Below are 27,331 nucleotides of genomic sequence, written 5' to 3' on the forward strand. Positions count from 1 at the left end.
TTAATTATTGTTCAAGTATAGTTTTATGTCTTTTACTCCCATTCCAGCCCACCAACCCTAGTCCTCCCCACCTCCATCCCATTTCCACCCTTCTCAGTTGTTGTCCATGTATCCTTAATATACGTTCCTCTAAATCCTTCCCTTATTTCCCCTGAAATTCCCTCCCCTCTCCCCTCTGGTCACTGTCAGCCTGTTCTCTATTTCAGTGTCTTTGGTTATATTTTGCTGGCTTGTTTTGTTGTTTAGCTTCCTGTTAAAAATGAAATCATATGGTATTTCTCCTTCAACACCTGGCTTATTTCATTCAGCATAATGCTTATCAGTTCCATCCATGCTGTTCCAAAAGGTAGGAGCTCCTCCTCTCTTTCTGCTGCATAGAATTCCATTGTGTATAGGTACTATAATTTTTTGATCCATTCATTTACTGACGGGCACCTAGGTTGCTTTCAACTCTTGGCTATTGTAAATTGTGCTGCTATGAACATTGGGGTGCATATGTTCTTTGGGATTGGTGTTTTAGGGTTCTTAGAATACAATCCTAAAAGTGGAATTGCTGGGTCAAAAGGCAGGTCCAATTTTAGTTTTCTGAGAAAAATTCATACTGTTTTCCATAGTGGTTGTACCAGTCTGCAATCCCACCAACAGTGGACCAGAGTCCCCTTTTCACACCCTCTCCAACATTTGTTTTTTATTGCTTTGTTTATGATAGCCATTCTCACTGATGTAAAGTGGTATCTAATTGTGGCTTTAATTTGCATCTCTCTGATAGCAAGCGATATTGAGTGTCTCTTCATGTGTCTCTGGATCCTCTGTATGTCCTTGCAGAAGTGTCTTTCAAGTCCTTTCCCCACTTTTTGATTGGGTTAATTGTCTTCTTAGAGTGAAGTCGTGTGAGTTCTTTGAATATTTTGGAGATTAAACCTTTGTCTGAGGTATCATTGGAAATATGTTTTCCCATACAGTTGGTTGTCTTTTTATCTTAATGCTGTTTTCTTTAGCTGCAAAGAAGCTTTTAATTTTGATGAGATCCCATTTGTTAATTCTTTCCTTTATATTCCTTGCTCTAAGGGACATATCAGTAACAATGTTGCTGTGTGAAATATCTGAGATTTTCCTGCCAATGTTCTCCTCTAGGACTTTAATGGTGTCACAGCTTATATTTAAGTCTTTTATCAACATTGAATTTATTTTGGTGTATGGTGTAAGTTGGTGATCAAGTTTCATTTTTTTGCATGTAGCTCTCCAGTTCTCCCAACACCATTTGTTGAAGAGGCTATTTTTACCCCATTTTATGTTACTGCCCCCTTTGTCAAATATTAATTGACTATAGACAGTTGGGTTTATTTCTGAATTCTCTGTTCTGTTCCATTGGTCTATGTGCCTGTTTTTATGCCAGTACCAGGCTGTTTTGATTACAGTGGCCTTGTAATACAGTTTGATATCAGGTATTGTGATCCGTCCTACTTTGTTCTTCTTTCTCAACACTGCAACTGCTATTCAGGGTTGTTTATGGTTCCATATAAATTTTTGAAGTGTTTGTTCTATGTCTGTGAAATATGCCATTGGTACTTCAATAGGTATTGCATTGAATCTGTAAATTGCTTTGGGTAGTATGGATATTTTGATGATGTTAATTCTTCCAATCCATGAACATGGTATATGTTTTGATTTGTTTGTGTCTTCCTTGATTTCTTTCTTCAGTGTTGTGTAGTTTTCTGCATACAGGTCTTTTACCTCCTCGGTTAGATTTATTACCAGATATTTTATTTTTGATTTTGCTATATCGAATGGGATTTTTTTCTTGATTTCTGCTTCTGCTGCTTCACTGTTGGTATACAAAAATGCCTTTGATTTCTGGATATTGACTCTGTATCCGCTGTTTTGCCAAATTCATTGATTAGTTTGAGCAGTTTTTTGGTAGAGGCTAGAGGGTTTTCGATATACACTATCATGTCATCTGCAAACAATGACAGTTTTGTTTCCTCCTTTCCACTTTGGATGCCTTTTATTTCCTTTTCTTGCCTGATTGCTGAGGCTAAGACTTCCAATACTATATTAAATAGAAGTGGTGAAAGTGGGCAACCTTGTCTTGTTCCTGATCTTAGTGGAACTAAGATCAAAAGGGGAGGGAATTTCAGGGGAAATAAGGGAAGGATTTAGAGGAACGTATATTAAGGATACATGGACAACAACTGAGAAGGGTGGAAATGGGATGGAGGTGGGGAGGACTAGGGTTGGTGGGCTGGAATGGGAGTAAAAGACATAAAACTATACTTGAACAATAATTAAATTAAAAATAATAATAATAAATTTCAAGCTCTGGCTGGTGTAGCTCAGTGGATTCAGCGCAGGCCTGTGAACCACACGATCACAGTTCGATTCCCAGTCAGAGCACATGCCTGGGTTGCAGGCCAGTTCCCAGCAGGGGACTCATGAGAGGCAACCATGCATTGATCCTCACCCCCCCTCCTTCCCTTCCCCTCTAAAGATAAATAAATAAAAATCTAAAAAAGCTAAGATCAAAAACTTTTAGTTTTTGCCCATTGAGTATGATGCTGGCTGTAGGTCTCTGATATATGACCTTTATAATATTGATGAATGTTCCCTCTATTCCCACTTTTCTGAGTACCTTTATTATAAATGGGTTTTGTACATTATCAAAAGCTTTTTCCACATCTAATGATATGACCATGTGTTTTTTGTCTTTGCTTTTGTTTATGTGGTGTATTACATTACTGATTTCTGGATATTGAACCATCCTTGCATCCCTGGGATGAATCCCACTTGGTAGTGGTGTATGATCTTTTTGATGTGTTGTTGGATGCGATTTGCCAATAGTTTGTTGAGGATTTTAGCGTCTATGTTCATCAGCGATATTGGCCTCAAGTTTTGTTGTGTCTCTATCTGGTTTTGGAATTAGGATGATGCTGGATTCATAAAAAGAGTTTGGGTGTTTCCCATCATTTTGGATTTTTTGGAATAGTCTGTGAAGAATAGTGGTTAGCTGTTCTTTAAATGTTTTGTAGAATTCTCCTGTGAAACCATCTGGTCCAGGGCTTTTTTGTGATGGGAGTTTGTTGATTACTGCTTCAATTTCATCTACTGTTATTGGACTGTTCAGGCTTTCTTCTTCTTCTTCATTGAGTTTTGGAAGATTATATTTTTCTAGAAATTTGTCCATTTCACCTAGGTTTTCAAGTGTCTTGGCATACAGTTCTGCATAGTAATTTCTTACAATCCCTTCTATTTCTGTGGTATCAGTTGTAATTTCTTCTCTTTCATTTCTTATTGTGTTTATTTGTGTCCTCTCTCTTCTTTTCTTAATGGGCCTACTTAAAGGTTTGTCTATTTTGTTTATCTTTTCAAAAAACCAACTCTTGGATTCACTGATCCTTGGAATTGTGCTTTTAGTCTCTATGTCATTTAATTCTGCTCTGATCTTGGTTATTTCCATCCTTCTACTTTCTCTGGGCTGTCTTTGCTGTTGTTCCTCGAGTTATTGCAGGCGTAGGGTTAGGTTGTTTGTTTGAAATGTTTTCTATCTTCTTTAGCTAAGCCTGTATTGCTATGAACTTCCCTCTCAGGACTGTCTTCACTGTGTCTCATAAGTTTTGGGTTGTTGAGAGTTAATTTTCATTTGTTTCCAGAAACTTTTTGTTTTGTTCCCTAATTCCAATCTTAATCCATTCGTTGTTTAATAGCATACCATTCAGTCTCCATGATTTTGGCTGTTAATGGATTTTTTCTTCGGGTTTGGTTTCCCATTTCCCTCCCTTGTGGTCAGAGAATATGCTTGGTATGATTTCAAATCTTGAATTTGTTGAGGCTTGTTTTGTGTCATATCATATGGTCTTTCTTTGAAAATGTTCCATGTGCATTTGAAAAGAATGTGTATTTAGCTTCTTTGGAATGAAGGGCTCTATATATATCAGTCAAGTCCATTTCATCTAGGGTGTTGTTTAGTGCAGCTATATCTTTGCTGATATTTTGTTTGGAACTTCGGTCCATTTTTGATAGCGCGGTGTTAAAATCCCCTACTATAATTGTGTTGCTGTCAATATCTTTCTTGAAGTCCTCTAGGATTTTTCTTATATAATTTGGATGCTCCTATTTTGGGTGCACATATATTTATGACGTTAATGTCTTCTTGGTGGATTTTTCCCTTGAGTATTATGAAGTGAACTTCTGGGTTTCTCTTTATGGCCCTTTTTTGAATTCTATTTTGTCTGATATGAGAACTGCTACCCTGGCTTATTTTTGTTGACCACTTGCTTGGAAAATTTGTTTCGAGCCTTTCACTTTTAGTCTGTGATGGTCTTTTGACCTGAGGTGGGTCTCCTGTAGGCAGCATATGTGTGGGTCATGCTTTCTTATCCATTCAGCTATTCTATGTCTTTTGATTGGCGCATTTAATCCATTTACATTTAAGTTTATTATTGATAGGTACTTATTCATTGCCATTTTTGTACCAGAGTTCCTCTCTGTCTCTCTATTTTCCTTCCTTTCCTTAAAGCAGTCCTTTTAGTATTTCTTGTAGAGATGGTTTGGTGGAAAAAATCTAAATATTCTTTTAGACTTCTTTTGTCTTGGAAGCTCTTTATTTGGCCTTCTATCTTGATTGAGAGCCTTGCTGGGTAAAGTAGCCTTGGTTGTAGGCCTCTGTTTCTCATTACTTGGAACATTTCTTGACATTCTCTTCTTGCTTGGAGTGTTTCCATTGAGAAGTCAGTAGCTAACCTTATTGGGACTCCATTGTATGTTACTTCCTTTTTCTCCCTTGCTGCCTTTAGGATTCTCTCTTTGTCTTGGAATTTTGACATTTTAATGATCATGTGTCTTGAAGTGGGCCTCTTTGGGTTTCTCTGTGATTCCTGGATTTGTGTAACTTTTTCTCTCATCAAATTTGGAAAATTTTCCATCATTACTCTTTCAAATAGGTTTTGTATCCCTTGTTCTTCTTCTTCTCCTTCTGGTATTCCTATTATTCGGATATTATTACGTTTCATATTGTCTTGCATTTCTCTTAGTCCCTCTTCATTCTTTTTGAGCCTCTTTTCCCTTTCTTGCTCTTTCTGAGAGATTCTTTCTACTGTGTCCTCCAACTCACTGATCCGATCTTCTGCCTCATCGATCCTTCTTTTCATTCCTTCTACTGTGTTCTTCAGTTCCGAAATTATATTCTTCATTTCCTCTTGGCCTTTGCTGATAGTTTCTATTTCCTTTTTCATGTTGATATAGTTTGCGGAGAGCTCATTGTAGCTCCGATCTAGTTTCTGGTAGCTCCCCTCTAGTTTCTGGTTGCTCACTGTGAGCTCTTTGAATTTCCTGATAACTAGTGCTTTGAATTCAATATCTGATAGCTGACTTCCCTCTCTTTCATCTGACATTATTTCTGAGACTTCCACCTTTTCTTTCATTTGGGCATTATTCTTTGTTTTCCCATTGTTTATGAGACTCCTCTTGTTAGCCTCAGGTTCCTAAATTGATCTGTTCTGACTCCCTGGGTTTATGGTGTGGACTTCTGTGGTAGAATACCTGTGAAATTCAGTGGTGCAGTCTCCTGCAGGTATCTTGATGTTTTCTGCTTCCACCTACTCCTTACTTTGAGTGTGTGTGATCAGTTGGAGGGGGAGGCAAAATAGTTTATGACAGCAGGAGAGTACTTTATGATATTTACAGTCACACCCGGTAGAGAAGAGATAGCAGATCTTTAGGCTATATATAGTGTTAATTGTTATCTTCAACCCAATTTGCCACTTTTAAGAAAGGATAGACCAAAGATAAGTCTCTTGTTGGGGAGGGAAGGCTTGTGAGTTGTATCTAGAAAGCAGTGAGGTTGCGGGTGGTCAGATTCTGAGGTAAGGTGAGAATAAAGAATAATAAAATAGGTGTAGCATGTGAGCAAGTAGAGTCAATCACTACAGTAATAAAATTCGGGATCCTGTAAAGTGGGCTAAGACCCAAGAGATGTGTTGTGAAATATTTATAGTGGTATAGAAAGCAACAAACAATCAAACAAACAAACACACACAAAAAAGGGCAGGGGAAGTGAGGAAAAAGCAGTAAGTTTGGGATGAAAGGAAGAAGAACTAAAACAGGAAAAATAAAGGAGAGGAACAAAGTACTGAGACACACAGCAACAATAAAATTTAAAAATATATAGGATTACTGGGAAAAAAAGTTTAAAAAAAATTTAAAAAAACCCTCCCTTGTTGGTTTCAAACCGTCCAATCCGTTTTTTCTGGTTTTGGCAGGACCCCTCTGTGGGCTGGGTTGTAGGCCCAGGCGCACTCCTGCGTGCCATCCAGGGTACTATAGTGGGGTGTGGGCGCCCGCCCATGCGGCAGGCTGTCTGGGTCCCATGGATCTTGTACTGGTCCTTCCCAGTCCTGTGGCTGGATGAGAAGTCAAGCTGCCTTTACAGGAGAACGCCTCAGTCTACTTTCCAATAAAAACTTCTCCAGAAAGCCTGCCTCTCAGCCCAGCCCAATCCCCAACCTGACTGGTTAGGCCAATGCTCCTCTCAAATTTCCTGGGCTGGCGGGCTGGTGGGCTGGCGACCACAGAGATGGCAACTGAACACGGCCCCCTGTCCTTGCCACCCTCCCTGCATACCTAGGCAGACAGGTCTCTGCCACCCAGCCCTGCCTAGATGGGGAGGGAGGGAGCCAGCTCTCTTCCAAGGACCCCGCAGCCAGCCCAAGGCTCCACTGGGTGCCGGGCTCCTGATGAGTCCTCAGTGGCACTGGTCGCAGACGGAAACCTCTACACCCCTAATGCGGCGGCAGCGGCAGCTCCAAGGCATTACAGGCTGGCCGAGGGCAGCCGGCCCTGCCGCTGCCACTTTTGTCTTTACTCACAGGTGCTGGGTTACTGATGAGTCCTTTGTGGCAGAGGCCCCTGTCGCTGGGCATAGACAGAAGCCTCTGGGCCCTGACCACTGGCGCAGCCACGGTTCCAGGGCCGTTATGCGCTGGCTGAGGGCTGCCGGCCTGGCCACTTCCATCCTTACTCACGTCCCTGAGAACCCCACCGACCTGTAGCTGTCTGGTCCATCACTATCTCTGGGCTCTTATTTTCATAAATGCTGTGGAATTGTTGGTTGGGGAATTGATTGCGCTGTTCCTCAGTAGATCTGCCAGGATTTTCTACCAGGGGTACGAGAACTGGAGTTGCTCCATCCTACTCCGCCGCCATTTTCCAATCCTCCTGAATACTGTTTTTGAATGATCTCATTTAATTCTCCCAACAATGTAGGTACAACTATTTTCCTTATTTTAGAGATAAAGACACTGAAGTTTAAAGACGTTTAGTAACTCATGCAAAGTTCAAACAGCTTCTTAGTGGAATAATCAGAATTTGAACCAGAGCTTCCTGGGCTTCAATTTTTATCTTATCACTCATTGGTACATACTAGGGTATAGACTTCCCCATCTGATCCTTGTGCTGATATATAACAATATCTCTCATCTAATGTAGTCTTTAAATTTCTGGTTCAATCTGAGCTCTGTTCATACTCTCTTAGAAGCAAAGTGTCTCTCTTGGACCATGATATACTGTGCAAGTAAGTGTCTGAGGCATTAGCGACCTACATATGCCACACAGTTACTTTGGGGGTGAGTCCTACTTGGTAGTATGTATGGCCATATATTATATGTACATATATAATGTTGTAATTGATTTGCTAAAAATTTTAAAGATTTTTTTGTATTGATGTTCATTGATGAAGCATATTTGTCTCTAGTCTTCTTTTGTTGTAGTTTAAAAATATTAAAAAAATATTTCTTCTGGAGGGAGCTTTGGTAATTTGTGTCTTTTAAGGAGTTTTCCCATTTCAACAAAGTTGTGAGTTTTATTGGCATATAGTATTTAGTATTTTCCTATCATTTTAATTTCAATAGAATCTGTAGTGATGTATTCTCTTATACTCATGATATTGCTAATTTATATCTTCTCTATTTTTAGTCTAATTAGGCCAGAAGTTTATCAATATTACTGATTTACTCAGAGAACCAGCTTTTGATTTTATTGTTTTACTGTTTTTTTAAACTTCACTCAATGATATGTTTATTAATTTTAGAGAGAGAAGTTGCCTTCTAGGCAAACTATATAGTCTTGATTCCAGTCCACTGTCCTTGGCTGTCAAGTTACATCAATGTTGCACCAATGGTGCTCATTATATTAACAATGGCTGGACGTTTTCTGGGCAGATCTTGTATATATGGACTGGAATGTGCATGTGTAAACAATGACCACTGCACTATTTAGTAGGAGTGGTACATGCCATTGAGTGATCATGTGTACTGTGTAGTCATCACATTCATAATGACTGAGAGAGTAAAGCAATGAATCAGCACCATATTTTTGTGTTAAGCTTGAACATTCCTCTGTGGAAACTATTCAGATGATTCAGAAGGCCACAGCTATAGGCAATTGGTGATTGGCAGCTTCATTATGACAATGCACCTACTCATGCATCACATCTCCTGCAGTTTTTTGGTGAAACATCAAATCATCCAGGTTACTCAGCCTCCCTACAGCCATGGTTTGGCACCCTGTGACTTCTGACTTTTTCCAAAACTAAAATCACCTTTGAAAGGGAAGAGATTTCAGACTGTTGATGAGATTCAGGAAAACAAAATGGAGAAGCTGATGGTGACTTGGAGAAGTGCGTGAGGTCCCAAGTGCCTACTTTGAAGGTGACTGAGGCATCAGTGTCCCATGTACAATGTTTCTTGTATCTTGTGTCTTCTTCAGTAAATGTCTCTATTTTTCATATTACATGGTTGGATATCTTCTGGACAGACTATATATATATATGTATATATGTATGTATGTATATGTATATGTATACACACACACACACACATATATATATATACAGCATCCAGCAGAACTAATAATGCCTGCTTGAGGGTGATTGGTAGGGTAATAATGAGTGTAGTAATTTCTAGTTTTAATTTGAACATTTCACCTAAAATGTCATATGGTATGCTTGAGTTTGATACTATTATGTTATAGAATTAAATGCTTATGATTTTGTGATAAAATATTTTATTATAAAAAGGGGCACAAAAAGTTATTTGTGCCAGACTCTCTGTGTGTGTATGTGTGTGTATGAGAGATAGAAACATCAATGTGAAACATTGACTGGTTGCCTCCTGTAGGCACCTGACTGGGGATTAAACCCTCAATCTTTTGGTGTATAGGATGACACTCCAACCAACTGAGCCACCTCACCAGGACTATAGTATTTTATTTTGTAAAATGTTCTTGATTTTGCCCTGGCTGGTGTAGCTCGGTGGATTGAGCACGGGCCTGCGAACCACATGATCATGGTTCGATTCCCAGTCAGGGCACGTGCCTGGGTTGCAGGCTGGTTCCCAGCAGGGGATGAACGAGAGGCAGCCACACGTTGATGTTTCTCTCCCTCTCTCCTTCCCTTCCCCTCTAAAGATAAATAATAAATAAAAAATCTTTAAAATTTTTTTCTTCATTTTCATTCTGATCCTCATTATTTCCTTTTCCTGTCTGCTTTAATATACACTCTGCATTCTCTTAGGAGTTATTTCAGAACATTGTTTTATTTTTATTTATTTTTTTTGCTATAAATTTTCCTCAAACTGTTTTAGCTATATCTTGCAACTTTTGATTGTGTACTTCCATTTTCAGTTAGTTCAAAGAATGTTCTAATTCCCCTCTGACCTCTGCTTTGAGTATGTTATATTTAGAAGTTTGTTAGTTTTCTAGATCTCTTTCTGTTAATAATTCTAACCTAATTCTATCATGGTCAGAGAAAATACTTTGTATGATTAAAATCCTTTTAAATTGGTTGAGATTTGTTTTATGGTTCACACCATAATATATTTTGGCCAATGTTTCAAATGTACTTAAAGCAAATGTATACTTTGCATTTGTTGTTTAGAATGTTAATGTCAATTAGGTCAAGTTGATTGATAGCATTGTTCTAGTCAAGTTCTCACTGACTTTTCTGTTTACCTTTTTAAGTAAAGTATTGAAAAGACATTATTGAAATTTGTAGTAGTAATTATATATTTGCCTATTTCTCCTTTTAACTCCATTACTTTTGTTTTCTGTGTTTTGAGTTTCTATGATTAGATGCATATTTATAATTATTATGTCTTCTTGGTGAAGTACTCCTTTTATTATGAAATGATCTTCTTTAGTACCTAATAATATTCTCTGATCTAAAATTTAATTTATCTGATACTAATTTAGCCACTCTAGATTTCCTTGATTAGTCTTAACATAATATATCTTTGTCCATCTTTTTACTTTTATCCTATTTGTGCTTTTGCATTTACAATGGGTTTCTTATAGGCAATGCATAGATGAGTTTATTCCTTTATATAATCTGACATCTTTCCCTTTTAATTGGACTGTTTAGACCACTAGCATTTGATATTATTACTATTGATATGGTTTGGTTTAAATCGACCATGTTCAGATTTGCTTTCTATTTATGTCTTCTCCTTTTTTTCCCTCTGCTTTCTTTTGGGTCAATAGGATATTTTTTTATGACTTTACTTTCTTTCCTGGCTTATAACTATTTTGTTATTTTAGTGGTTGGGTTAGGATTTAAGTTTCTATGTTTAACTCATCATAGCCTAATTTCAAGTGATATTATACAACTTCAAGTATTGACTAAGGCCATTAAGACCCCTCCTTTCCTTGACCTTTGTATTATTTTTTAAAATATTTTTTATTGATTATACCATTACACTTGTTCTATTCCCCCCTTCATTCCCCTCCACCCACAAACACCCTCCCCCACCATTCTCCCCCCCTTAGTTTATAACCATGTGTCTCAAGTTCTTTAGATTCTATATTTCCCCTACTATTCTTGCCCTCCCCCCTATCTATTTTCTACCTATTGTCTATGCTATTTTCTGTACCTTCTCCCCCTTCTTCTCCTCCCACTCCCCTGTTGCTAACCCTCCATGTGTTCTTCATTTCTATGGTTCCACTCCTGATCTAGCTGTCCTCCTGGTTTGCTTTTGTTTTAGGTGTGGTTGTTAATAGCTGTGTTTGCTGTCCTTTCACTGTTCATATTTTTCATCTTCTCTTTCTTAGATAAGTCCCTTTAGCATTTCATATAATAAGGGCTTGGTGATGATGAACTCCTTGAACTTGACCTTATCTGAGAAGCACTTTATCTGTCCTTCCATTCTGAATGAAAGTTTTGCTGGCTAAAGCAATCTTGGCTGTAGGGTCTTTGGATTTCATGACTTGGAATACTTTTCCAGCCCCTTCTTGCCTGTAAGGTCTCTTTTGAGAAATCTGCTGACAGTCTGATGGGTACTCCTTTGTAGGTGACTGTCCCCTTATCTCTTGCTGCTTTTAGGATTCTCTCCTTCATTTTAGTCTTGGCTAATGTAATTATGATGTGCCTTGCTGTGTTCCTTCTTGGGTCCAACTTCTTTGGGACTCTCTGAGCTTCCTGGATTTCCTGGAAGTCTATTTCCTTTGCCAGACTGGGGAAGTTCTTCTTTATTATTTGTTCAAATAAGTTTTCCACTCATGGCTGTTTCTTTCCCCCTTCTGGTACCCCTATAATTCGGATGTTGGAACGTTTAAAGATGTCCTGGAGGTTCCTAAGCCTCTCCTCATTTTTTTGAATTCTCATTTCTTCATTCCTTTCTGGTTGGATGTTTCATTCTTCCTTCTGGTCCATTCCATTGATTTGAGTGCCAGTTTCCTTTCCATCACTATTGGTTTCCTGTGCATCTCCCTTCATTTCAATTAGTTTAGCCTTCATATGTTCCTCTAATTTGTGACTATAATCTACCAGTTCTGTGAGCATCCTGATAAACAGTGTCTTGAACTGTGCATCTGAGAGGCTGGCAATTTCTCGGTCGCTTAGAGTTTTTGGCTCTGGGACTTTGAGTTCTTCTTGAGCCATCTTTTGGGCTGTTCGTGCCTGTTACGTAGCAGGATCAGAGCCCTAGGTGTTCACCAGAGCAGGGCAACTCAGTCACTGGGTTGTGACGCTATATGTGGGGGTGGGGTCAAAGAGGAGCAACGGCGTCCTGTCTGCCGCCTCCCACCGCTGCCCGCACAGGTGCCACAGCTGCCACCGTCACCGGAGTCCACTCGTTTCGTCCCACTGCACGCGAGTGTGCCACAGCCATCAGCCCTCCACCACTGGGTTCGCCCTCGGGCCTGTGCGGTCTGTCTCACTGTGCGCGCATGTGTGACCATGGTCAGTCTGCCCCACACCCTGACTGGGTCTGGTCTACCTGCGTGCCTAGGTTGGGGGATCTTTCCTGCCCGAGCCTGCTCCACTGCTGGCTCTGCCCCTCTTACCGTCCCGGTTGAACTGTTCGTTGTTGTCGGACTTCTGTATAATTCAATTTTCTGTTCTTTGGCTGTGTCTTTGTTCTCCAAACTTTTGTTGTATTCAAACAAAGGTTGTGGGAGAAGGCACAGTGTTTCCACCTATGCCTCCATCTTGGCGGAAGTCTCGACCTTTGTACTATTATGGTTACACATTTTCTTTCTCCTTATGTTATAATGCCATAATATACTGATCTTATTTTCTGCTGTAAAAATCAATTATTTTTTAAAAAGACTAAAATGTAAGGAAAACATTTTTCATATTCATACATAGTTACCATTTCTGATGTTCTTTGTTTGTATACATTTGTCCTGCAGCATTCAAGTGTGGGCAGGCTCACACTGGGATTGGGGCAAATGGAAGAAAATTTGTGGAGCTACTGGGATGGATGCCTGACATGCCTTTATTCTGGGATGGGGCAATCTACACAAGGTGCAAGCCGTGAGTCACACTATGGGAAGTTCCAAATCCCTTATATACTAAGTGCACACAAAGTCGGCAAGGTGCAATACTGACCTTCAGTTATATAACAGAGCTTCACTCTATGTGTGCGGACCCTCGTTCAAGGCCACATGAACAATGCCAAGCCGCAGTCGCCCAGGCATCCAGTTGAGGGAGCCTGAGTCCATTTTCCCTACAACATCCAAAATTGAGAATAATCAAACTGTTGTTATAGGATGTTTTATGTTTAAATTGTTGAGTTTCTTGGAATGGGAAACAAGTCAAAGACATACTGTTTCCCTTTATAAAAGGGAGAGCAGTTGTGAACATTTCTTCCACCTTCCAACCTTATAAAAAAAGATGGAGTATTTCTTTCTTGAAGCGAAGCCTCTTTACTTTTTTACTCTTAACTTTGAATACATAATCTTCTACATGTGGTTTGTATTATATATCCACAATTGCACAATACTTTGCACTTGTTCTCACTGAAGGTAACCTGCTGTTTAAACATGTGGCCTTTATTTACCTATGTGGACTCAGGAGTTAAAATAGCTTAGAGTTACATCTTATCTGGGCAGGTTGCTTTTCCCCTGATTACTCATCTATAAATTGTTTTATTGTTTGTTGTTTTTGCCATTTACATGGGGCCATATAGTTAACAGCAGAATAACCTGTATAACCCGGTGGCCTTGGTTATGAGGGTTACATGAGATAGTGAAAACAAAGATTAGAGCAGTCCTGTGCTTAATTAGTGGTAAACAAATGTTAGCTGCAATCAGGGATGGAGAAGAGAATTGTGACAAGGAAGATAGCCTTTGTAAACCATGTGAAGACGTTTGGAATTCACCCCAAAAGCATTAGTCAGATTTGAGTTTTAGAGAATACTCTAGCAACAGAATGAGAAGAAAAACGGTTTAGAGAAACTGCAGCCATGGGCCAGAAGACAGACTATGGTGGTCTAAACAAATGTAGCAGCAGTGGATATGGAAAGCATACCAGTCAAACACCTAAGAAAGTTAGATAACCATTTTGCCCAATGGATGCAGAAAGTTGAGAGAAAAAAATAAGCATGACTTGGGTTTCGGGCTCAGTAAGATGGTAATTACCAAATTGCATATGTGGGCTCTCTTTTAGTAGTGAGGAGGAAGAGTTTTTCTTAGTGTGGAACACGTTGAATTTGATATGTGTTGAACACATCCAAATGGAAATGATCAATAAACAGATCATAAGAGATCTGTCCAGAAGGTATCCAGCCACATGAGAAATAGAGGCATTCATTGAAGATACAAGAAACATTGTACATAGGACAATGATGCCTCAGTCCCCTACCAAGTAGGCACCTTGGGACCTCATACAGTTCTCCCAGCATCTCTTCCACTGTTCAACACTGCAAAATTCTTTGTTGGAATTGCCATCAGCTGCCCTGTTGTATTTTCTTGAATCTCACTGATGGTCTATAATCTCTTCCCCTTCAAAGGTGATTTTAGTGTTGGGAAAGCCAGAAGTGGCAGGGTGCCACATCGGGGCTAATAGGGGGGCTGAGTCACCTGGGTGATTTGATGTTTTGCCAAAGAACTCTGCACAGGACATGACACATTAGCTGGTGCATTGTTGTGATGAAACTGCCAACCACCAATTGCCCATAGCTGTGTTTTTGTTGCTGTGTTTTTGTTGCATTACATCTCTCAGCTGACAAAGAATGTTGAAGTAGTACTCCTTATTAATCGTTTGGCTTGGAGGGTGTACTCATGATGGACAATACCTTCCCAATCAAAAATACACAGTTAACATGGTCTTAATCTTGCTGGAACTTTGCCACACCTTCCTTTGGGAGTGGAGAACCAAGTGACTTTATTTGACAACTGCGCCTTCATTTCTGGATCATAGTCATAGACTCATGATTCATCTCTGGTTATGGTCTTCTTAAGGAAATCCGGTTCATTGGTAGTTGTTTGAATCAAGTCATTAGCAACTGCAGCATGTTTCTTCTGCTGTGGTAGCAGAAGCCGCGGAACGCATTTTGCCACACCTTTAATGCCAAAATCTTGGACAGTTTTTGGAATCCCTGGATCATCTTCCAGTTCTTGCGCTCAGTTGCCGATCTTTGTTGATTGCAGCCCATAGACGTTCAACATTCTCAGGTGTTCTGCTTGTTGCAGGCCTTCTAGAACATGGATCATTTTCAATAGATTTTCAACCACCTTAGAAGTGTTTGTGCGAGGTTTATTTGTGCTGCACTCATTGCATTGTCTCTGAAAGCCTTCTGAATCACCTGAATAGTTTCCGTGAAGGAATGTTTAAGCTTAATGCAGAATTTGATGCAGATCCATTGCTCTACTTGTTCAGTCATTATGAATGCAAGGGCCATACAAGTCACATGCTTACTCAACAGCATCTACCACCCCCACTTACTAGAACATTAAAATTGTCATTGTTTATGCACAGGCACTCCAGTCCATTCTTCTTGGCTGCCAGGTTATGTCAATGTTGCCCAAACCACTTGTCATATTAAAACTGGCAGGACTCTTTCCGGAATGACCTAGTGTATTTATTTGGCTTTGGCACACCACTTTAATACAATTTTTTACAGGGATGTAAACGTCCTGTACTTGTTCTGTATAATATAATGGCCACTCTACCAAACAACTTTTAAGCATTTGAAATATGGCTAGTGACCTCAAGATGCTGAATCTTTATTTAAGTATTTATGTGGTTACTAGCTAGCATATTGAGCAGCACAAGCTTGGGGTTTAGAGTCAACAGCACAAATAATAAAATTTGATGAGTCAAATCAGATTAGCCCAGTGATTTTCAACCTTTTTCATCTCATGGCACACGTAAGTTACTAAAATTCTGCAACACACCAAAAATATATTTTTTGCCAATCTGACAAAAAAAAAAAACAAGTATAATTTTGATTCATTCACACCAGATGGCTATTGTTGTGTTGGCTGTTGTCATCTTTTATTCGGAAATCAAAGGGAAAAGAGGTCAGTACCATGGACTAGTCAGGCAGTGCATGTTTTAAAAATTCTTGTGTCACCAGTTGAAAATCACTGTCAGTCTAATGAAAATTAGAGTTGGTTTTACGTGTTTACCTTGGAGGAAGATTTATCTAAAGAACCCCTTATTTGACTATAACAGCACTATCAATTTTCTTATATACATTAAACCAAATGAATTTTTACTTAACTTCTAAGCACTCTACCTTAAATTCATTTACTATAAACTTGCATAGTTCGTACACCAATCATAAATATTTCCCCAGAATCAAATGTGTGTGTGGATGGGTGAGAAGGGAAGGCTCTTGTTCCCACAATTTCAGTATTTGTTGAACAAAATCAATAATCATTCCTTGCAATGTTTTGAGTCATAGCCTGTCTCATCTTTCCAGATTGTATTTAGGCAATCCACTATTCTCTGTGGCAAAAATATGTGCAAATGCTAATCCCCAGTGAATATTACCTTGTATAGCAAAAAATGATTAAATCAAGGATCTCAAAGGATTTATTCTGGATTATCTGGGTTTGCCCCACATGTAATCACATGTACCCTTATAAGAGAAAGGTAGAGATTTCAAACACTCAGAGGAGAAGACAATGAATGTGAAAACTGTAGAGTGATGCCATCATACACTAAGGATGTCAGGCAGGAAACAGATTCTCCCCTTGAGCCTCTCCAAAGGGGAAATGACCCTGCTGACGCCTTGATTGTAGCTCATTGAAACTTATTTTGGACTTCAGAACTGTGAGAGAATAAACTTCTGTTGTTTTAAGCCATCATTTGTGGTAATGCATTAGTGCAGCCAGACAACTAATTCAGGTGGTCAGAAATAGTTTTCAGTAAAGACAAATGCTCTACAGTACTGATAGTCTAACAGACCAACCCCTTTTTGTTTTATGGAACTACATAAATAGGGCAGATTATTCTCTAAGAATTGATTATCTTGCAAAATGCATGGTTTTACATTTTGTCTATATTAATTTGTTCATAATATAATCTTGTGGGAAAATACTGAAATTTTTGTTTGGTCCTTGCAATAATATATTCTACAGATAATTTCCAAAGCTAGATAAATGTTACATTTATTTTAAAAAATCTGTGAAGATGACTCCATTAGACATTTCATCTGTTAATTCTAATTTTAATGTTTGCATAATTTTGCCTAGATTATTATTCAGTGCATAGCCTACTATCAATACAATGTCGGGTGCATGAAGGCAGGAACTTCAAGTATTGCTGTCCCCTACAATAGTGCCTGGCATAGTTAATAATAAATATTTGTTGAATAAATGTGTGATTTCTCTATTAACTCCTCTTCCTACTACTTTCAAACATCAAAATAGATTCTTTCTTTGAAAGAATTCATGTAGAACATCAATACATAAAATAGACAAAAGGTCTACTCTACTAAGTATTAGTGAAGAATGTGAAATCCTGCTTACTTGAATGTAACTTATTATACATTAACATTGTGCCATATTCTACACTGTTATAATATTCATGGGGGGAAAAACCCCTCCTACATTTGGAATTCAAAAAACAAGGTCCTTGGGGGAAAACACAGTTTATACCTAGGGTGAATTTACAGTTTGGGAAATTTTTGGCCTTGTACTCATGAAATGGAAACTAGAATAATAATGTCAGAGTAACAGAATCAAGAGTATCAATTTCTTTAGGAACACAACATGTACAAAGGTTATTAAAAAGTTATATTAGAAATCTGTTTCTGGGCTTATCCAGTGAGTAGGGGGGATACAAACTGCAGCAGTTTTGGAATCTGGCTGATGAGTTCAAATCCTGGACTGTCAATCACTGTATAATCAAGTAAATCTCACATGCAATAGGTTGATAATCCTAGTATCTACAAGGGCTGTTTGTGAGGATTAAGAAATAATCACTATGTATAGGATGTGACATTGTAAATACACAGTAAGTGGTAGTTATTATCCAGATTAAATGTCAAAGTTCCTTTGACCTATTTCTCCCTTTTCCTAATATCTTAATGTTTAAATTACTCCTTTACATTAAGTCCTTCACTTCAGGCTAATACAATATTGGTATAAGGTGTCAAACCTGTAGCCCACATGCTACCTAGGATGGCTATGAATGTGGCCCAACACAAAATTGTAAATTTACTTAGAACACCATAGGATGTTTTTGCTTTTGTTACTGTTTGTGTATTTAACGTGTGGCCCAAGACAACTCTTCTTCCAGTGTGGCCCAAAGATGCCAAAAGGTTGGACACCCCTGGTAGAGTATATGAAAAAATGGCAAGGAACTGAGACCAAAGATGCAGTTTTGAGTAAATTTCCTTATTTTAAAATGTGAATGATACTAATTTGTATTCTTTCTGCATCTCAGAGTTGGTATGGTCAAGTAAGAGGGTAAATGCTACATGGGTGTTGATCACCACTTGCCTGTCTGCTGCTTCTCAACCCTCACCCATGCAACTCATTTCAAATGGGTATGCTTGATGAGGACTCATTTTCTTGTTCCCCAATCCAGTAGGCATACTAGGCACTTTGTGGGCCCAAGCCTCATTCTATCTGCTAGGTTTCATTTATAAATTTTAATCCTAATCCTCATTATTTGAATACATTTAAACCAGCAGTTTAAGTTTTTAGTCACACTAATCAGTTACTGTGTTCTTAAAGAACATAGAACAGAATAAACAAGAGTTATCCAAACTGTGCAGAGAATTCTCTTGTAAGTGGGAATAAAACATTCAATTGATGACAGCTGTGTTTACTACACCAAGATTTAACTCCACTGTTGATCTCACCCAGATACATGGCTTTTAACAACATCTGTAAAGATGACTCAAGTTTTGTCCTCCAACCCAGACCTCTCCTCCAAATATCAAATTTATATATGCCAACTGCGTACCTGACATCTCTAGTTGTATATCTAATGGAAACTTCCAATAGTCCAAAACTGAGCTTCCCTCAAACTCACTCCTCCCACAGTGCTTTCCAACTGTGGCCAGTTGCTCAGGCCAAATACCTTGGAGTCATCCTTAAATCATAGTTTTGTCATGTTCCTCACACTTAACTCAGTGAGCAAATTTTACTGGGTCAAATTTTAAAATATAAAGAAAATCCAACTACTTAACCACTACGTCTCTCACTTCGATTATTACACTTTGCAACCTAACTGGGCTCCCCCTGCAGTCTGTCTGAACACCAAAGACAGAATCAGCCTATTCAGATCCCATCATTCCTCTACTCCAAACTCTTTCTTTTCTCAAGTAGAGAGGAACTCAAAGTCCTCAACATCACCTCCCAGGCCCCCTACAAGCAGGCTCCCAGTACTTCCTTACCCACCGACTATTCTCTTTCCTGCTGCAGCAGTCACACTGCTGTTCCTTTAGTAAGCCAGGCACTCTCACCTCAGGATGTCTGTCCCTCTTCTCCATGCCTGCAATGCTTTCCTCCCAATTCCAAGTCTCTGATCAAACAGAATCACCTTCCTTTCCCACTCTCCACTCCACCCTGGCACTGCTTCTCCCCATTCCTTGCATTACTTTCCACCTTATGCCATAATACCATTTAAATGTTACTTGTTAATTTTGTTTTTAATTACCTAATAAGATTATAAACTCCATGAGGGCAAGAATTTTTTCACGGCTGTAGGGCTGAAAATAGTCCCAAGCAGAGTAATCATTTGATAAATAATTGTTGAAAAAAATAGATCAAGTCTTCACTCCTACTTTCATGTCCCCTTTAGCTGAATGTTTAAAAAAAAAAAAAAAACCTCACCCAAGGACATGCTTATTAACCTTAGAGAAAGGGGAAAGGAGGGAGAAAGGGAGAGAAACAATGTGAGAGAAAACACAGACTGGCTGCCTCTCAAACGTGCCTTGACCAAACCACAGCGTAGGCATGTGCTCTGACTGGGAATCTAACCCACAATCCTTTGGTTTACGGGATGCTACTCCAACCAACTAAGCCACACTGGCTCAGTCTAAAGAATACTTTTAATTAAAGTCACACAAAAGTTCTTGGGGTGAAAATAAAAGCAAAAGACGACTAGACATTAGTTTGTCAACATGTAATGCCCTGGGTTTATTTTGTGAGAATTCTATCACAATTTTTCCAGGTGGGATTAAAAACCTTAAGGATAATGTATGCCATTGGACTGGGCATTCAGACTTCGGTACTGACAAAGCACTGGTAGTAGTCTGTTAAGTACCATTCTCTTCACAGAAGAGAGGTCAAATATTTCCAAAGGAAGGCACCCGATATTTGTGGTTCTGGCCTTGCAGCCTTCTGGAGAATCTTAAAAGGAAAAAAGCTGGCTGGCTGTTTTTAGAAACTGGAATGATGATACACGTACAGCAATTACTGCATTCTTTTCCCTTATATCCTTTTTGTAAGAACAAGTAAAGAATGAAGTCTTTTAAACAATTCAACAATAAAAAAGTACAATTTCTTTTGTGCTAAAAAAAAAGGGCAAGACAACATAAACTCCAGTTGTAAGGACTCCATTTACATACTTGATTTAACACTTTTTGGTGTTGAAGGAAATGGGACTACTGGGCTGTTTGTAGAGCAGCAACATAACATTAGTGCTTTAAGTACCAGAAACTGCCCATAGCTTTGTGGGCAAGTGGGGAAGGGAAGATTCAAGAGACTTCATTTTTAGCTTGTTACTTATCCTAATGATAGTAGACCAGGATGATCCCCATAATAGCACATTCCCCATTTTTTGTTTTTTGAACACTGATGCCTTTTTTTTTTTTTGTAAAATTCTGTATGTATGTCACCATTTTTTTTTCACACGATACACAGAAAACTCAGGGACCCAGAGGGGAACCAAGTTATGTTATACCATTTACAAAATACCAAGGAGTCCACAGCTACCTAACACATTTACTACAGCACAGGAACCAATGAAGGTACAGTGTACAAAAAACTGTAAACACGGCACAATAAATAGATAAAACAGCAGGTTCCGCACCATGCACATGATGTGATGACACTTCATCTCTATACAATCTCACATCTCACACTCTTTGTTGCAAGTTATTTCCCTCCCACCCCCCACCCCCAAGTGCAAAGCATCACAAATGAACATTTCTGTATTCAAGTAACATATATACAAGGGTATTACAAATATGTAGTACTGTACAGGTAATTGCTGTATTCTTAATTTACAGATGTGATTTTTCCTATTAACAGTAAGAAAAGAAAAATTGAAGCATGAGAGATGAGCATTGCTGTCAAGTCCCTACAGCTGCACAGAAATTCATGTGCTGCATCCCATCATCCCCTGCATTCAGAATGCTCCTGATGCATAGCACCTAATCAAGTCCCAGGCTGCAGTCCCACTCCTGAGAAAGCTACGTCACCTCCATTGCGACTGTCTTGTCTGCTATGTTGTTTAGTGCTGGCTTTTCTGATTCATGATTTTCCCTGTTGAAATAAAGTTCAACAAATTACTTTACTGCAACAAATCTAACAAATCTAAATTAAACAAACCAAGACCATTTTCCCAATAAAAAGTTTAAATATTTTTAATAATAGAAAGAAATATGACTCTTTTGGGACGAGATAGCAAGTAGAGAAATATAAACTTTTAATTTATTATCAGAAATACAAAATCACAAGTCAGACTTACAAATTCCATGATCAAATATATTACCAACAGAACTTTATGTATGAAACCATACCACTCAAGCAACCTAGATATTAAAAACACAAAGAATTCCCAAGTTTTAGTTTTTGGTTTCAATTTCTTCCTCTATTAAATCTTTCACAAGAGTTTTAAAAAAAGGAATATACATGTTAGGACCTCAAAGGTTTTATTTACAGAGTAGAGCAGGACAGGAGCTGGGAGTCAGAAGACCAGGGTCTTAGTTGTTCCAGCACGCAGACTGACTGCTCAGTGTACTTTGTCAATTAACTTCTCTGGATCTGTTTCCTAGCTTTAAAACAAAGGGACTGAAATAAGCTATATAAAAAGTTTTCCATATACTGCAACTATTCCATGGCTATACAATTCTATAGTGACAAAAGCCACGTAGTGTATATTTAAGAACTATGTAATTGATTGACTAGCTGTGACTAGACACAGGATACTAATAAGAATGGATTAGTATTGAGCAGACAATGACTATTAAGTTCAGAAGCAGACAGGGATGCACGGATTTAGAAACTAAAGGCTATAGCTTGTTGCTAATAAACCCTGCTTCTCCTTCCAGGCTACTGCCAGATGAGGAAGTCTGGCCTCTTCCTACCACTCCAACTTCAGTCTGGCCTCTTCCTACCACTCCAACTTCAACTAAGTACCTTCCCAAACATCTAGAAAAACTAGTTTACTTGTAAACCTCTGAATATGCTTATATTTCCAGAACTCTCTGTCTTCCTCTTCTCTGCCCAACCAAGATAAAAATCTAATCTTATTATGTAGAACATTACCAGAATACTCCTGGTATGAAAGTATGTCTCCTTATATTGAAATTATGAATAATTTATATAAGCTTGACAAGCATATAATGCTTTGTGATACTTCTAGAATTATTTTCACCCATTATTTGTAATCAACTTTATTTAACTTTTCACTTTTATGCTTGTCTTCTAACTACACTGAAAACTTCTTGTCTTTCTTTTTGTTTTTCCATAGTATTCTGTAAGCAGGAAGACTTTAATTACCATTAATATTAAATAGAGAATGAGCAAAGACTAAACAGTCTATTGAAACCCAAGAAGCCCAGTTAGCCCAGAAAACAATGGTTTGATTAAAAGTTGGTCTGTTATGAATACTGTAGGACTTTACATTAAGAGCAGCTTATTTAGCACAGTAGCCATGTGAGTTCTATCAGTTCTGTCTACACAAAAGCAGTGGGAGAAATCATAGACAAATAAGAATTCAAACAAGAACTGCTCCATCCAGAGGTAGAGGAGTAAGAACATTATATTGTCGGAGTAAGAAAGTGATGTCCAAATTACAGCTTATATATGTAATATTCACTATACCATTTAGTGCAAATTTTCAACAATACTGAATTGCATTCATCTGTTTACTTCTTGAATAAGTAAGGAATTCTCATCTATACATTTTTAACGTATATAAGGAAAAGTGTAAAAAACACAAAGCAATAAGTAGAGAGCAATGCTAGAGACTAAGGTAGAATTCATTTTTCAAACATTTTGATCTTAAAATGACCGCTCACCTTGGGGCTGAATCTACAGAGGATGAAGACGAAATCTTGGAAACTTGACAGTTTGCTGTGGCAGCCAGTTTTAAGGCAGATGATGGAACAGCACTTAAAGTCCTGGGTATGTGCCGTGCATTTATGGGGGCAACAGAGTTAACAGCGGCGACTGATGAAGGGACAGTTAATCGAATGTTGTTCCCAATCAGAACCTGAGTTGTTGCAGAATTGGCAGCAGTTAGTGGATGACTCAGTGCACTGTGGGAACTTGTAGTCTGTGTCATGTTTGAAGGCTGTAACGAAGTTGAACCTGCTGCTGATGGACTCATATGTACTGGTGCTGTTGGTGTCGTACTACTGAGGTGTAAGCCCTTATATACTCCTAGAGAGAAAGAGAGAAGCATCTGAACAATGTGCAGCTTGGCTGTTTATTAGAGGTATGTGTTACAAATCTTATCAAAACCACTCCAACGTCTTTATCCTTACCTGAGGCTGGAAGGACGCCATTCACCCCAATCCCAAGCACCACATCCTCCTTCAGCTTGAATCCCATCAGTTGTTCTGATGTCACCAAAGCAGAAGCAGCAAATTGAGCACTAGCAGAATCCAAAGTTTTGGAAACAAAACCCTAAAAAGAAAATAAAAATTAATCTATTCAGCATCACTTAGTTTGAAAGTAATATAATAGTAAAGCTACACAGGTATAGCAACAACAGTTTGAATATAGTCAAAAGTGGCAAACCACTAAAATACTGGGTTGGCCAAAAGTTCGTTTGGTTTTTCCTCCCATAAGATGGCTCTAGTAGTGCATAGCTGTCTTTAACTTCATTTGAAACAATTTTGTTAAGGCTGTACTGTGACAGCTGTTATATCAGCATGCATTTAAAAAAGAAACATTAAAATTGGTAAATTTTTGTGTAGTCATTTTAATATTCAGGATGGAAGAAAATATGCAACACTTCAGGCATATTATGCTTTATTATTTCAAGGAAGGTAAAAACATAATTGAAACAGAAAAAGATTTGTGCAGTTCATGGAATAGGTGCTCTGACTGACTGAACATGTCAAAGGTGGTTTGCAAAGTTTCATGCTGGAGATTTCTTGCTGGATGATGCTCCATGGTTGGGTAGATCTGTTAGAGTGGATAGCAATAAAATCAAGACATTATAGCCTCCATACTCAAAATATCTAAATCACTAAAGTTACTGGTAAAAATGAAAAATGTGTCTTTTATTTTATGGAAAAAAGTATTATGCACTTTTTGGCCATCAAATTTCTTTCTTTTGATAAGTTATAAATTGGAGAAATGTTTAAGTAATCTTATAACTCAAGTGTTATAAATTTTGATCTTCATATGTGACAATATATAACATGGACAAATCAGTTACCCAAATCAACCTCCTATAGTGTGGAAACAATAAATCTCCAACATAAAATGTTGAACAAGAAATAAGCTTGTAAAACATCTCAGTGATTTGCAAGTACGTATAATGAATAAATGAGTATGTAAACATCTTTCAATTTACCATATATACACACATAATCAAACGTACCTTTGGGATAGTAAGATTACCATCCCTTTAGAATGGAAGTAGCAAAGTATCAGACCTTAGCCTAGAAATTAAGAAGTCTTTTAATTTTTTACACGAATTTTTCTTCCAAGATGCTAGGAGGCTTAAATCTCAGTTGTTAAGCCTTAAATGTGTTTAAATGGCAAACATTTACCGTGCTTCAGGTTTAAAAGTGAATTTTCCTAAGAGGTTATTCTAGTATAATTTTAGATAAATTGTAATACTAATTAAAATAATAAGATAATGAGCTAGGTGGAAGTAGGGCTATATATTAAAGAGATACATCATAGACTATAAGTCAGACTTATACAGGGTTTCTGTCTCATTTAACTATGCTTTTTAGTTTTACTTTTTAAAATAGGGAGCAGAGCAACAGCTTCCATACTCACCTGTAATGTTCTTTCTAAACCCTGCATAGAATGGTTATGATGTAGATTCAGGTGAAAGCCACTTTTCTGCTGGTTAGATGCAAGGTTCTATGACAACAGTTGGTAATTAGAGATGAACTCTGGTGGGAAACAATGAGGGATAATCATAAGACAGACAAATCCCTCACCTGTGAAGTGTTGGTGGAGGAATTACTATTTGCTTGCTGTTGCTGAATTTGTGCAAGCTGCTGTTTCTGCATTAGTGCCAGTTGTTGTTGATGTTGCTGGTATTGTTCGGCTGTAAATGCTGAACATAAGATGAGGAAACATTTTATAAAAATGAACAATATCAGACACATCTTACAATACTAAAATTCCAGCATTAAAAAATTGTGCAAAATTAAAAGCATTTGACAAAAGCTCATGGTCCTGCCAAAGATCACCTTCAAATGAAAACTTAAGCATTTTTACAACTACATTTAATAAAAGTGGCTTAAGTCTAAAGAAAAAAACAATATTAAACTTCTTGAGGTAAACATAGGAAAGAACTGCTCACTTCTCAAGTTGTGTAAAAAGGTAATACCAGCTTTTTAAAAAATCTACATATTGGAAATTTAACTTTGCACTAAGCTTGAGAAGATATCTGATAATGATCATTTGATTTTTAGTTTACTTATATTACCGTCCCAATGCATTCAGATTACCACTAACATAATAGTAACTGTTCTACATATTTTCTGATTTTAGTCACTATAAACGTTTCCTCTATATGAAACAAAAGGTTTGGTTTATTACCTTAAAAAAAAAAAAAAAGAACCCATCCTTTTAGTTTAACAGGAAGAAAAGAGGCTCCAAATGTTAAGATTAATTCATTTTCCCCACCCAATTAACCCACCTGGAAAAAATCCAGTCAATAAGAACGAAGTTGTTTATGTTGATTTACTGTACAGAATGATGTCTGAGGAAAGACACTGTGTTATGCTACTTATGTTTGTCTATGGAGAGCTCAGTTCTAAAAAAAACAAACAAAAAAATGTTCATTTATTACCCCCCCAAAAGTGTGTTCAGTTTTAAAAAGGAAACCTTTTTCTTTTTTTAGTTTGCCAATTAAAAAAAAAAAAGCACACACAATCACAACATCTGACCTTAAAGGCTTCTTTAAGAAGCTGTGATGTTTGAGTAAGAATTATTGCAAAACAAAACGAACAAAAAAAGGGTTATCATGCATCCCTGGGTACCAGGGAATCTATAAATCATGATAATTTCTGCAATCTCAAGTTTAATGTTTTAAAAATACTGCCAACCTAATTTGTTGTCTTTAACTGCATTTTGATAATTTATTTAGAATATCACTTTACCAAATTTTGTAATTTTCACCTACAACTCCTGAAGAATCTTCACCTACCAGTATAAGCTTCCAACTTGTACAACTACAAAATGTTTAGACAGAAATTCTACCGTATCTTGAATGACTCAGAAAACTGTGAAAGAAGTTATCAGTATGTATATGGACTCTTCTACTTGAGTTGAACTATGTTTTCGGGCTACAGGAGCAAAAAAAAAATCTCTTGTTGGGAAAAGTGTATTGGTTTTTAGAATTTTCTGTCTTACAAATCTATTTAGTGGATATCTGTCCTTTGATGGGTTTCTTTTTCTACGTTTGAAATCCTCAGAGCTGATTTCTATAAGGAAGATTTTTATTGATAATAGGATAATCCCTGACTATTGAAATAAAAAAGCAACTTTCTGTCAACATGACCATTCCATAAAACAGAAATGTGTTGAATCAAAACTTGGAGAAAATCTACAAAAATTTATTCTGTTCTGAATGCTTATTATTAACATATTTCTCTGTTTAAAAAATACATAAAAAGCAATTGTTTAAGCCTTAGGATCCTTAATTCATTACTTTTGCTAACTTTTTTTGAGATTTACACTTTAAAATTTTTCCAAGTTTCAGTGAGTTGCCTCATAGGAAATGCTCAGTAAATTTTTATAAAAGGGACTACTTCTGGAAGGTCAGGTCATTACAGATTTGGGAAATCAATAATTTAGCATTCACTGAAGACCTATGTGTAAAACTCCATTTATGTGAATGGAAATATTCTTCCCTAATGTTTTTGTGTGCATATTTTCCCCTTTGTTCAATGTCTATTTTTTCCTCACCTGTATTTATTTATTTACTTGTTTTATTTTTTGAAAAAGATTTTATTTATCTATTTCTGGAGAGGGGAAAGGAGGGAGAAAGAGAAGGAAAGAAACATCAAGATGTGGTTGCCTCTTGCATGCCCCCAACTGGGGACTTGGCCCATAACCCAGGCATGTGCCCTGACTGGGAAACAAACCAGCAACTCTTTGGTTCCCAGGCCAGCACTCAAATCCACTAAGCCACACCAGCCAGGGCAATATTTTTAAAAATAATTTAAAAGTCTTT

The 27,331-nt window shown here is 37.8% G+C and overlaps 1 protein-coding gene across 4 annotated transcripts in view; it reads right to left on the reverse strand.

Annotated features, from left to right (window-relative positions):
* Positions 1-19,837: 19,837 nt before the first annotated feature.
* The window catches only part of EPC1 (enhancer of polycomb 1), a 123,604-nt gene continuing 116,110 nt past the window's right edge, over positions 19,838-27,331 (reverse strand). For 2 of the 4 annotated variants that reach the window (XM_037037801.1, XM_037037799.1), the window contains exons 11-15: positions 25,086-25,204; positions 24,919-25,005; positions 23,445-23,586; positions 22,977-23,340; positions 19,838-21,216 (exon numbers count right to left, since the gene is read on the reverse strand). In XM_037037801.1, coding sequence (XP_036893696.1) covers positions 21,144-21,216; positions 22,977-23,340; positions 23,445-23,586; positions 24,919-25,005; positions 25,086-25,204 — 785 coding nt within the window. In that variant the 3' untranslated portion in view covers positions 19,838-21,143. Of the gene's footprint in view, positions 21,217-22,976; positions 23,341-23,444; positions 23,587-24,918; positions 25,038-25,085; positions 25,205-27,331 lie in introns of those variants that run through there. The other 2 variants (XM_037037800.1, XM_037037802.1) reach the window with 2 other exon arrangements.

The sequence above is a fragment of the Sturnira hondurensis genome, unplaced genomic scaffold (assembly GCF_014824575.4).
Source record: "Sturnira hondurensis isolate 20B ecotype Veracruz unplaced genomic scaffold, ASM1482457v3 Scaffold0023456, whole genome shotgun sequence".
Taxonomy (NCBI): domain Eukaryota; kingdom Metazoa; phylum Chordata; class Mammalia; order Chiroptera; family Phyllostomidae; genus Sturnira; species Sturnira hondurensis.